The sequence below is a fragment of the Siphateles boraxobius genome, unplaced genomic scaffold (assembly GCF_051911475.1).
Source record: "Siphateles boraxobius isolate OS27281-9 unplaced genomic scaffold, OSU_SipBor_1 4, whole genome shotgun sequence".
Classification (NCBI taxonomy): Eukaryota; Metazoa; Chordata; class Actinopteri; order Cypriniformes; family Leuciscidae; genus Siphateles; species Siphateles boraxobius.
In genome coordinates, this window is record NW_027509030.1 from 799,318 (window position 1) to 812,926 (window position 13,609).

Genomic DNA, 13,609 nt, shown 5'->3' on the forward strand with positions numbered 1-13,609 from the left:
GCATGCTGTACATAGTGTGCTCATTTAAGTATATAGTGTGCATGCTGTACATAGTGTGCTCATTTATTTAAGTATATACAAAGTGTGTTGATTTGTTGCAGTATAAAGTGTACATGCTGTAAAAAGTGTGCACATTTTTTGCAGTATAGTATACATGCAGTATATAGTGTGCATGTTGTACATATTGTGTTAATTTTTTCATAGTGTTCTCAGTTTTGCAGTGTATATTGTGCATGCTGTACATGCTTGATTTGTAACCAGATACATCAATTAATACAAATGTTATCAACATCAAGCAAAGCTGCATCTGTTTATGTTTATTTATTATTTATTTATATTTACACGACAAATGCATATAGTGAATTAGGACTGCATGATTTGGGGAAAAAATCGAATTGCCAGCGCAAAAGTAAACATGTGACCTGCTCTCCTGTCTCTCATAGGAGAATCTCACCAGTGACATCATCAGCAGCCTGACTCCAGGCGCTCAGTACAGAGTGGTGGTTTACCACACTAACGGGCCGCTCGTTAGTCCCGCCTCTGAACCCGTCATCATTGATATAGGTTAGTAACTGTTCTGCTCGGTTTGTAGAAGCATACTAATGTTTCTACTCTATGTGCTTATTTTTGCAGTATATAGTGTGCTCATTTTTTCATAGTGTGCTCTTTTTTTGCAGTATATAGAGTGCATGTTTTACATAGTGTGCTCATTTTTTGCAGTATATAGTGTCCATGCTTTAGTGGGCTCATATTTTCATAGTGTGCTCATTTTTTGCAGTGTATAGTGTGCATGCTTTACACATTGTGCTCATTTTTTGCAGTATATAGTGTGCATGCTTTACACAGTGTGCTCATTTTTTGCAGTATATAGTGTGCATGCTTTACCCAGTGTGCTCATTTTTTGCAGTATATAGTGTGCATGCTCTACACAGTGTGCTCATTTTTTGCAGTATATAGTGTGCATGCTTTACACATTGTGCTCATTTTTTGCAGTATATAATGTACATGCTTTACACAGTGTGCTCATTTTTTGCAGTATATAGTGTGCATGCTTTACACATTGTGCTCATTTTTTGCAGTATATAGTGTGCATGCTCTACACAGTGTGCTCATTTTTTGCAGTATATAGTGTGCATGCTCTACACAGTGTGCTATTTTTTTTAGTGGCAGAGGTGTAAAGTCCAGGGGTCAGAAAGTAAAATTCCTACCATATGTTTATTCCACCCATTAACTAAGCCAGCTGATATCACTAATTAGTTTCATCACCTGGCTGAAAAACTGTGATAATTAGCAAATCCAGATGATTGAAACAAAATCCTGAGGAGGACTTTTTCTTTCTGAACCTGGACTTTACACTTCTGTTCAGTGTGCTGATTTTTTGTAGTATGTAGTGTCCATGCTTTACAGTGTGTGCTCATATTTTCATAGTTTTGCAGTATATAGTGTGCATGTCTTTCATAGTGTGCTAATTTTTTGCAGTATATAGTGTGGCTCATATTTTCATAATGTGCTAATTTTTTGCAGTACATAGTGTGCATGCTTTACAGTGTACTCGTATTTTCATAGATTTGCAGTATATAGTGTGCATGTTTTTCATAGTGTGCTAATTTTTTGCAGTATATAGTGTGGCTCATATTTTCATAATGCTCATTTTTTGCAGTATATAGTGTCCATGCTTTACCGTGTGCTCATATTTTCATAGTTTGCTAATTTTTTGCAGTATATAGTGTGCACGTTTTTCATAGTGTGTTACTTTTTTGCAGTATTTAGTGTGCATGCTTTTCATAGTGTGCATGTTTTTCATAGTGTGCTAATTTTTTGCAGTATATAGTGTGGCTCATATTTTCATAATGCTCATGTTTTGCAGTATATAGTGTCCATGCTTTACCGTGTGCTCATATTTTCATAGTTTGCTAATTTTTTGCAGTATATAGTGTGCACGTTTTTCATAGTGTGCTACTTTTTTGCAGTATATAGTATGCATGCAGTGCTAATTTTTCAGAAAAACATTGGAATACTAGTTTAACACAGATTGGCCCATCAGGTTGAGTTTCCCTGTCGTGTAAGATCTGGAAGCTCCGCCTCCTGTGACTCATCTGTGCTCTGTGATTGGTTGATCCTCTGTCAGAGCCGACGGGTGTTCGTGATCTGGTGGTTTATCCTCTCAGTCCCAGCGCTGTGATCCTCAGCTGGCAGCGCCCGTATAACGTGGCCTTCCGGAAGTACGTACTTCAGACGTTCTTCTTCAACTCGGCCACGCAAACGTCCCAGTGGACGACTTACTACGAGATCGCCGCCACCGCCTCCGTCATCGCCTCTGTGGTAAACACCGAAACACCACACTTTTGATTCACGTGATTTATTTTGAGATTGTATGAGTTTGCTCTGCATGTATGCTAGGGTTGTCAAAACATCAGAAAAGCTAAATTCAAATTTCTTAAATATTATCAAAATTTGAATTATATTCGAATTCTAAAGGCAAAGCTTAATATTACAGGGAAAAAAAATCTTTATTGTCTAGCGAGCGCAATAAGCAAATATAAACCAAATTAAGCATTGCATCTTTTATTGAAATGACATTCACTTTTTAAAGTGCATTTACATTTGAAACAATTGTTCTTAAATAAAATATAATTTCCTTAATGTGCACGCAAGGAAAATTAGGTTACAATAGTGAAAAGACTGTTTGTGCATCAGTAAGCTTAGAAAACGCACTTCAACACACAGCGTAATGAACTACATGAACACAACATATTACTGTCATTCAGAAACACTCACTTCTACTCTACATCTACATATCGTACATCAAGAACACCAGACGAGTGATCTGAGCGAGTGCTGAGCGCTTTCTGTTGACAGTGTTTCAGCTGACACACACACACACACACACACACACACTCAGCTCTGACCGATGTGCATGTTTGGTCAAGTATGTCATTGCACGATTTTTGCCTCCAACTGACAGGGTTTTCATCGGCAGGAAGAACCTTTTCCCGACATTTTTCAAATTAAAAAACGCAATCCAGCGCTGTATACTGGATAAACTAACGAAACACACCGCATCAGTGACGTCATCATTATGTCTCGCACACATCTTGACACCAAAAATTCGAATGCACTGTTTTTGCATTCGAATGTACTTTTCTTTTTCTTTTCTTTTTTTTGACGAATATTCGAAATTCAAATTTTTATTTGGCAGTCCTAATGTATGCACAGTTTTAGTTTTATATGTGCAGATCTTAAAAACGTCTTTGATTTAATAAAAAAAACCCTGCAGACATGATCGTTCTGCCTTTATTCAGGGTTTTGAGTCAATAATGACAGAAGTCTCGTTCCTGTAATCAGTCGATTAAACAGTAGAGATGGGTAATTATGATGCATACTGAGTCACGGCTGAGATGTGAGAAATTATTATAATCATATTTAATGACGCGCCACAGCGTCTCGCGTTCATAGCGAGACTGAGGATGAAAACACAGTTCTAACGAGGTCAGAGTCTGTAATTAAATCAGCATGAGATCCTGCAAAGGTCAGACGCTGAGATATCAGACAGACTCACAGGAGACTCCCAATTACTCCAGCAACAACACCAGACACGGCCAAATCAATCACAAATCACAGCCAATCAGAAGAGAGTGGGCGGAGTCTCTCTGCAAGCGCACTGCACTCGCAGTCAAACACAAATCACAGCCAATCAGAAGAGAGTGGGCGGAGTCTCTCTGCAAGCGCACTGCACTCGCAGTCAAACACAAATCACAGCCAATCAGAAGAGAGTGGGCGGAGTCTCTCTGCAAGCGCACTGCACTCGCAGTCAAACACAAATCACAGCCAATCAGAAGAGAGTGGGCGGAGTCTCTGCAAGCCCATTGCACTTGCAGTCAAACACAAATCACAGCCAATCAGAAGAGATATATATATATCTCTTCTGATATATATATATCATAGATATATATATATATATATATATATATATATTATATATATATATATATATATATATAATTTTTTTTTTTTTTTTACAGCTAATGTTTATTTTATTTCTATTAATTGCATTTTTTATGGTTTTAGCTTCAGTTTTAGGTACCAATAACAACCCAGGTAATCGAATACACTTATTTCGTTCTTGTTCCCTTTCATTTAATTTCAGGATCTGAGCTAAATTGTCCATTGTCACCAATGGGTGGAGCTTGGAGGTCCAGCTCCTCCTCTCTGGACATAGTGGGTGGAGCTTGAAGGTCCATCCACGCCTCTATGGGAATAGTGGGGGAGCTTGATGTCCAGGTCCAGCCACACCCTAACCTTACTCTATCCCTAAACCTAATTAGGTCAAGCTCCGCTCATTAGGTCCGGAGAGTAGGAGCTGGACGTCATTCGGCTCTGCAGTGAGCACCACTTGCTTTTATCAAGTGTCGTCATCATTTTCTGATTTCATGAATCGATTCTGTCGTGTCCCACAGAGAGTGACGGATCTGCTGCCGGCCTGGTATTACAACTTCCGTGTGACGATGGTGACGTGGGGCGATCCGCCTCTGAGCTGCTGCGACGGCTCCACCGTGAGCTTCGTTACAGGTGCGTCACATCACCTCAGAAGAGTTCTAAAATGTTCTTCACACTAAAAAACATTCTTTAAAATTCTACTCTACTTTTCTCCATCTGTCTGTTGCTTTTTGAGCATAATAAAGCTCCAGTTCTTCGCTATATCAGTGTCAGTGTTTCTGAACTCCTGAAACGCCTCCATTGTATCTTGAGTTTCTTCCGGGAACGAACACGTCACAATATTCCTCATTATAATAATTCATATGCAGAATAAAGGGGCGGGGCCTGGTTGAGTTAGTTAGTAGTGTGTTAAACTGGTGGTTATGGGAAGGGGCGGGACATTTCCCAAACACACTCAAAGTGCTTGAACACACTGATCCAGCCGACCAATCAGAGCACAGTGTGCTTTTCAGAAGGAGGGGCTTCATAGAGACAGGAAGTAAACAGAGCGTTACTGACAGACTGGGAAGAGAGGAGCCGCAACAATGGCGAATATGAGGAAAATAATCAGGAAAACCAGTTCTAGTAGAACAACAACAAAGGCATAATAGGTCCTCTTTAAGAGCTGTTCACCAAGGTTCTTCTGGGAGCACAAATAGTTCTTGTGTGAATGATATGAGTGTCGATAACCTGTTCTGTGTGTCCGCCAGCTCCCGAAGCTCCTCACATCTCCTCGGTGGAATATTCTCACGGGACGCTGTACGTGCGCTGGAACTACGGGGATCTGTTCACCGACCTGTCGCACTCTCGCATGTTACACTGGCAGGTGAAGGCGGAGGGACGCAAGGGCTCGCGGAGACGCTACTCCATCGACGTGAGTCCTCAGAACATTAAACTGGACATATCATGAAAAACAGAACAAAATCCTGTGTTTAAGTGCTATAATCCAATGCTTCTACCGACACAGAATAAAAAGTGAAACCCAGTAACACTGTTCTGGTGAGCCTTTCTCTGGAAATATGTCGAAAAAATAAACCGATTAGATTTCGCTCAACCTCTGACATATGAAGAGGATCTTATTATAATATTACCGGCCCTTAATCTGCCCGTTTATGATATTAACATCCATTAATCTGCACGTTTATAATATTACCGGCCCTTAATCTGCACGTTTATAATATTACCGGCTCTTAATCTGCACGTTTATAATATTACCGGCTCTTAATCTGCACGTTTATAATATTACCGGCTCTTAATCTGCACGTTTATAATATTACCGGCTCTTAATCTGCACGTTTATAATATTACCGGCCCTTAATCTGCACGTTTATAATATTACCGGCTCTTAATCTGCACGTTTATAATATTACCGGCTCTTAATCTGCACGTTTATAATATTACCGGCCCTTAATCTGCACGTTTATAATATTACCGGCCCTTAATCTGCCCGTTCATAATATTACCGGCCCTTAATCTGCACGTTTATAATATTACCGGCTCTTAATCTGCACGTTTATAATATTACCGGCCCTTAATCTGCACGTTTATAATATTACCGGCCCTTAATCTGCACGTTTATAATATTACCGGCCCTTAATCTGCACGTTTATAATATTACCGGCCCTTAATCTGCACGTTTATAATATTACGTCCCTTAATCTGCACGTTTATAATATTACGTCCCTTAATCTGCACGTTTATTATATTACGTCCCTTAATCTGCACGTTTATAATATTACGTCCCTTAATCTGCACGTTTATAATATTACCGGCCCTTAATCTGCACGTTTATAATATTACGTCCCTTAATCTGCACGTTTATAATATTACGTCCCTTAATCTGCACGTTTATAATATTACCGGCTCTTAATCTGCACGTTTATAATATTACCGGCCCTTAATCTGCACGTTTATAATATTACCGGCCCTTAATCTGCCCGTTCATAATATTACCGGCCCTTAATCTGCACGTTTATAATATTACCGGCTCTTAATCTGCACGTTTATAATATTACCGGCCCTTAATCTGCACGTTTATAATATTACCGGCCCTTAATCTGCCCGTTCATAATATTACCGGCCCTTAATCTGCCCGTTCATAATATTACCGGCCCTTAATCTGCCCGTTCATAATATTACCGGCCCTTAATCTGCACGTTTATAATATTACGTCCCTTAATCTGCACGTTTATAATATTACCGGCCCTTAATCTGCACGTTTATAATATTACGTCCCTTAATCTGCACGTTTATAATATTACGTCCCTTAATCTGCACGTTTATAATATTACCGGCTCTTAATCTGCACGTTTATAATATTACCGGCTCTTAATCTGCACGTTTATAATATTACCGGCCCTTAATCTGCACGTTTATAATATTACCGGCCCTTAATCTGCCCATTCATAATATTACCGGCCCTTAATCTGCACGTTTATAATATTACCGGCTCTTAATCTGCACGTTTATAATATTACCGGCTCTTAATCTGCACGTTTATAATATTACCGGCCCTTAATCTGCACGTTTATAATATTACCGGCTCTTAATCTGCACGTTTATAATATTACCGGCTCTTAATCTGCACGTTTATAATATTACCGGCTCTTAATCTGCACGTTTATTATATTACCGGCCCTTAATCTGCACGTTTATAATATTACCGGCTCTTAATCTGCACGTTTATTATATTACCGGCTCTTAATCTGCCCGTTTATAATATTACCGGCCCTTAATCTGCACGTTTATAATATTACCGGCCCTTAATCTGCACATTTACACAAACCAGCCGACATTCGGTTTCTCGAGCGACAACAGTGAGCAGTTCTAACGCAGCGGCAGAAGATCCAGCAAAGCCTGAAACTGTTCTGTCGTTGAGCACAGACGAGCACTGAACACTATTGACCAGAACATGTCACCGCTGTCTTATAAACACCTCAGGAACTGTGGACACTTGTGTAGAAGTTCAACATGATGAGGAGATGATCAATGTAACTCCACAACAACTACATAAATGTCTCCACTAACATTCAGAAACTCTTACTGAGTCTCTCCGTAAGGCTGCACTCGCTAGTGGTTATTCTGGGATTCTGGATGAGTGAGATTGGCCTGTTTTGTTATTGCTGGAGTTCCTGAAGCTCGTGTAAAGACTCCGCCCTCTTCTGAACGGAGGCGGAGCTGCAGCTCATTTGCATTTAAAGAGACACACAGAAACGGTGTGTTTTTGCTCACACCCAAAAAGAGGCAAATTTGACAAACTATAATAAATTATCTGGTATTTTGAGCTGAAATTTCACACACATTCTGGAGACACCATATATTTATTACATCTTGTGAAAAGGGGCATAATATGTTACCTTTAAATATTCATAAAACATAAGCTTCTGGAGGCACACGGGTGTCAATCATCAACAGTAAACACACACACAGTTCGTTCAGGGCTCAATGAGCTGTGTCTTCCAGGAGAAAACTACAAACTGACTACAAAAAGCTGCTAGAAACAGGAAATTAGCTCTACAACAGGTGATGCTATCACATACATGTGTTTTTATTACCTTAAATCATGCCTATATATTTTAATACTTTAGTAATGGGCAGCGATTAATCGCATTCAAAATTAAAGTTTGTGTTTACATAATATATGTGTGTGTACTGTGTATAATTATTTTGTATATATAAATACATACACATGCATGTATAATGTTGAAGATTTTTTATTTATTTACATATAATATAAATATACAGTAGTGAACATTTGAAGTGGATCAAAACCTTTCATCAAAGTTATACATGAATTTTGAACAATACCCGTTCTTGTCTTAGGGCAAACTTTGATAAACTTTTTTGATCCACTTCAAATGTTGACTACTGTATATATATATTATATATATATATATAGTAGCTATCGTTAGTAGCTATTCTATGCTGTTTTCTATGCAGATTTGAGTTTATGACACTGTCTCTGGTCATTAAATGCTCGAGATGATGTACTGTAGTCGTTTACCGCGGTCACATGAGGGTAAAACACTTCTTCTGGGTGTTTTATCAGCTCTGGTTCATGAGATTCACGCTTCAGCGACGTCACTGTGTCGTTAGCCAGTAATGAATCCAATTACCAAACACACATATTTATCTAACGCACAGCCAACATTTAATTAGCGATGTCTAAATGTTTCACACAGACCTTCAGACGCCCACCAGCGACACTCAGAGAGAGAGAAGATTCGTTTGTGTTCATTTTTATTGAATTCTGTTTCATTTAGTGCTGGGCAACGATTAATCGCATCCAAAATAAAAGTTTGTGTTTACATAATATGTTTGTGTGGACTATGTATAATTATTTTGTGTATATATAAATATACATACATGCATGTATTTATTTATAGAAATATTTATAATTAAAATTATGTATTTACTGTATATATATTTATATACATTTTTATATTATGTATAAATATAAATATTTTATATACAAATAACAAGTTTTTCTTAAATATATACATGCATATGTGTGAAATACAAAATAATTATACACAGTACACACAAACATATTATGTAAACACAAACTTTTATTTTGGATGTGATTAATCGTTGCCTATTATATTTTATCTGATAATATGCAGGTAATGTTATGGCAGAGGATCTGATTATTCAATATGCAATTGTAGAGTTTTTTTTTACTGGCATTGTTCATTGTCGCTTCCTCATCTACTTAAAGTTTAAAGAGATTGAACCGGTCAGCTGAGCGTTTCAAACAAACCAATGACTTGAAACATTGAATCGGTTCTTTTGAATCTCACGCTCACTGAGTAACGAACACTTGATTTGGCTGATTGTTTGTGTGTAAAAGTGATTGGTGTGTGTGTGTGTGTTTCAGGTGATTCGCAACATGATGAAGGCGTCTCTGACTCTTCCTCCTGGTGATATCTATAATCTGACGGTCACCGCCTGTACCGAGAGAAGCTGTAACACGTCTGCGCCTCACATCATGAAGCTCGGTACGTGATCCTGAAACCACACCGCAAACAAATGAGCTTCTTCCTCAGGATTTCTGTCATGTTTTCCAGCACAAATAATTATTATGCTATTTTAAAGGTTTCTAATGTTGTTTTAGGAGTCTCCTACAACCGGACAAATGTAAAAAAACACTAATTTTCTCATAATCTCCAGAGCAGCATCAAAACCCTGCCTCTCTCACTGAAGATATTAAGTATTGTTTGCTGAAAAATAAGTTTTTGCTTTAAATAGTTTATTTTTCCGACCCCATTGGAAGATGTTTGTTCTTGTTTTAAGCATAAAATTGCTTAATTTTAGTTTTTCAGTAAACAAGACTTAATATCTAAAGTCATTTTGCTTCTCCAGTAAATGTATCTTGATTTAAAAATGTTTCCAGGGTCAAAAAACACTTTAATTTCCTCTAATATCTATTTCAGCATCAGCTGTTTTCTCTCAGTGTCTGAAACGGTTCGTTGGGAGATTCAGTCTCTCTAAGCTCCGCCTCTCTGAGAACTGCTCTGTTGTGATTGGTCAGAAAGCAAACGCTCATTATCATATCTGAATCTCAGCTCTTGATCACAGTGATACGAACAGTAACGATGGCGTGAGTTTTACCGTATCAATCTCAGAAAACAGCGTCTTCTCGACACGAACAACACGAACCAAACTCTTCCAGTCTCAGATACTCTACAGTGTTTGAGGGCGGGGCTAAGAGACGCTGTTCAGCCAATCAAGACCAGAGGCGGGATTATGCAAATTAGTTAAAAACATACGCAGGTTCAGCAGGAAGTGAAACTGAATTAATGACTCGTTTCAGTTCAGAATCACTTCTTTCTTTTTGGAGACAATGATTATATATTTGATCTTTGAACCTTTGCAGAGCTTTTATCTTGACAAACAGCTCAATTACACACTGCATGAAAGGGAATATCTGGAAAAAAGCATAATAGGGCAGTATAAGTTTATTTTTCTGACTCTATTGTCAGATATTTGTTCTTGTTTTAAGCACAAACTCACTTCATTTTGATGATTTTTCACATCTTAATATCTTCAGTCATTTTGCTTCTCCAGTAAGTGCATCTTGATTTAAGAATGTTTAGATATTTGACCCAACACACTTAGTATAAACATCATAAGTTTGCACTGCTGAGAGTGTGTTTTCTGATTCTAATAATAACTTATTTGACTGTGACTTCCTGTGCAAAACAAGCCAAAATTGATGTGGCTGTTTGTTTCATCTTCCCTTTTTACCTCATTTTTTGAAACTGTGTCTTTAGAGGAAATTGTAAGTTAGACATTGGGCTCTTTTGCGAACAGAACCGGCTCCTGCGAGGTCTCTGTACGCGGTGAACGCCAGCGACACGACGATCACGCTGATCTGGACCGAGGAGGGCGTCGTGGACTTCTACCAGATCGCATGCAGACCGACGGGAAACGCCAGAGAACGCACCGTAAGATCTTCAGATCTCTTCCACACTTTAAACTAGGAGTGTAACGATTCCCTCATGTCACGATACTGAACTCACGATACCATATCACTGCGATGCTCCAAGACATATAATAAAAGGTGAACAAAAAAAGTCCTGTTGATTAAAATGCTAAATTTGATATTACATTGTGTTTGTAAATGAATAGACTTGGATTTGCTGCTGGAAACCCAAAGAACAACAGAGACACCAGAATAACAACATTATGATTATGAAGGTGAAAGTACAGAATTATTTTAGATGAATATTCTGCACTCTTTCACTGAATAAATATATTTAAAATAATGTATAGGCCACTTTTACTGGTAACATCAGACATCTGGCATTATCAGGACCCACAAATATGCATTATTAATCACTATATTCAACATTATAGTAGTTAAATGTAGTTCTGACACTAAAATTCAAAAAACCTGCATTTTTCCTAACAGTAATTTTCATTTTGTGTGAACTATCCATGAGACATTAATGCTTTTTTATATTGCGATATATATTGTGACACGATATATTGTTACACCCCTATTTTATGCAGCATAATTCATTAATTCCGTAACACTTTCGCATAAGGTTTCATTTCATTTTATTTATTCTTATATAGCAACACGGATTGCCCAAAGTGCTTCACAATAAAGAAGAACAGTTAATACTTTACATAATGCTAAAAATACATAGAACCCCATAAAACAGACACAGATGCACTTGAAACCCCATCATGAGTGTTCTCACATAGCGTTTAAAAGATTGTGATTTTAGCCTAAATTTGAAAGCAATATAGATTATAGACATTTGTTAACTTATGACTATGATTAATAAATGCTATTTTTTTTATTGTTAACTAATGTTAACCAATGAAACCTCAGTATAGAGGTTATGGACTGACGTCACTTTCCCGCAGGAACACACTGAGTGGCAGAAGAGCTACTGAATGACTGGATTCAATAGGAGAAACTGAGAAAACAGTGTTTCTGTCTCTCAGTGTTTCTGCCTCTCAGTGTTTCTGCCTCTCAGTGTTTCTGCCTCTCAGTGTTTCTGCCTCTCAGTGTTTCTGCCTCTCAGTGTTTCTGCCTCTCAGTGTTTCTGCCTCTCAGTGTTTCTGCCTCTCAGTGTTTCTGCCTCTCAGTGTTTCTGCCTCTCAGTGTTTCTGCCTCTCAGTGTTTCTGCCTCTCAGTGTTTCTGCCTCTCAGTGTTTCTGCCGCTCAGTGTTTCTGCCGCTCAGTGTTTCTGCCTCTCAGTGTTTCTGCCTCTCAGTGTTTCTGCCTCTCAGTGTTTCTGCCACTCAGTGTTTCTGTCTCTCAGTGTTTCTGCCTCTCAGTGTTTCTGCCTCTCAGTGTTTCTGCCTCTCAGTGTTTCTGCCTCTCAGTGTTTCTGCCTCTCAGTGTTTCTGCCTCTCAGTGTTTCTGCCTCTCAGTGTTTCTGCCTCTCAGTGTTTCTGCCTCTCAGTGTTTCTGCCGCTCAGTGTTTCTGCCTCTCAGTGTTTCTGCCTCTCAGTGTTTCTGCCTCTCAGTGTTTCTGCCACTCAGTGTTTCTGTCTCTCAGTGTTTCTGCCTCTCAGTGTTTCTGCCTCTCAGTGTTTCTGCCTCTCAGTGTTTCTGCCTCTCAGTGTTTCTGCCGCTCAGTGTTTCTGCCTCTCAGTGTTTCTGCCTCTCAGTGTTTCTGCCTCTCAGTGTTTCTGCCACTCAGTGTTTCTGCCTCTCAGTGTTTCTGCCTCTCAGTGTTTCTGCCGCTCAGTGTTTCTGCCTCTCAGTGTTTCTGCCTCTCAGTGTTTCTGCCTCTCAGTGTTTCTGCCTCTCAGTGTTTCTGCCACTCAGTGTTTCTGCCTCTCAGTGTTTCTGCCGCTCAGTGTTTCTGCCTCTCAGTGTTTCTGCCACTCAGTGTTTCTTCCACTCAGTGTTTCTGCCTCTCAGTGTTTCTGCCTCTCAGTGTTTCTGCCTCATAGTGTTTCTGCCTCTCAGTGTTTCTGCCCCTCAGTGTTTCTGCCCCTCAGTGTTTCTGCCCCTCAGTGTTTCTGCCTCTCAGTGTTTCTGCCTCTCAGTGTTTCTGCCTCTCAGTGTTTCTGCCTCTCAGTGTTTCTGCCTCTCAGTGTTTCTGCCTCTCAGTGTTTCTGCCTCTCAGTGTTTCTGCCTCTCAGTGTTTCCGCCACTCAGTGTTTCTGCCACTCAGTGTTTCTGCCACTCAGTGTTTCTGCCTCTCAGTGTTTCTGCCTCTCAGTGTTTCTGCCTCTCAGTGTTTCTGCCTCTCAGTGTTTCTGCCTCTCAGTGTTTCTGCCTCTCAGTGTTTCTGCCACTCAGTGTTTCTGCCTCTCAGTGTTTCTGCCGCTCAGTGTTTCTGCCTCTCAGTGTTTCTGCCGCTCAGTGTTTCTGCCTCTCAGTGTTTCTGCCTCTCAGTGTTTCTGCCTCTCAGTGTTTCTGCCGCTCAGTGTTTCTGCCTCTCAGTGTTTCCGCCACTCAGTGTTTCTGCCTCTCAGTGTTTCTGCCACTCAGTGTTTCTGCCCCTCAGTGTTTCTGCCACTCAGTGTTTCTGCCTCTCAGTGTTTCTGCCGCTCAGTGTTTCTGCCTCTCAGTGTTTCTGCCGCTCAGTGTTTCTGCCTCTCAGTGTTTCTGCCCCTCAGTGTTTCTGCCCCTCAGTGTTTCTGCCCCTCAGTGTTTCTACCA

At 39.5% G+C, this 13,609-nt stretch overlaps 1 protein-coding gene across 4 annotated transcripts in view; it reads left to right on the forward strand.

Moving 5' to 3' along the window:
• Positions 1–13,609, forward strand: part of ptpro (protein tyrosine phosphatase receptor type O) — a 92,160-nt gene that overhangs the window by 45,302 nt on the left and 33,249 nt on the right. For all 4 annotated transcript variants that reach the window (XR_013192922.1, XR_013192923.1, XM_077197563.1 and 1 more), the window contains exons 8-13: positions 444–564; positions 2,129–2,322; positions 4,458–4,569; positions 5,187–5,350; positions 9,353–9,473; positions 10,789–10,922. Coding sequence is in view for 2 of the 4 variants with exons in the window: in XM_077197563.1 (XP_077053678.1) it covers positions 444–564; positions 2,129–2,322; positions 4,458–4,569; positions 5,187–5,350; positions 9,353–9,473; positions 10,789–10,922 (846 nt within the window). In the remaining 2 variants the exon portion in view is untranslated. The remainder of the gene's footprint in view (positions 1–443; positions 565–2,128; positions 2,323–4,457; positions 4,570–5,186; positions 5,351–9,352; positions 9,474–10,788; positions 10,923–13,609) is intronic.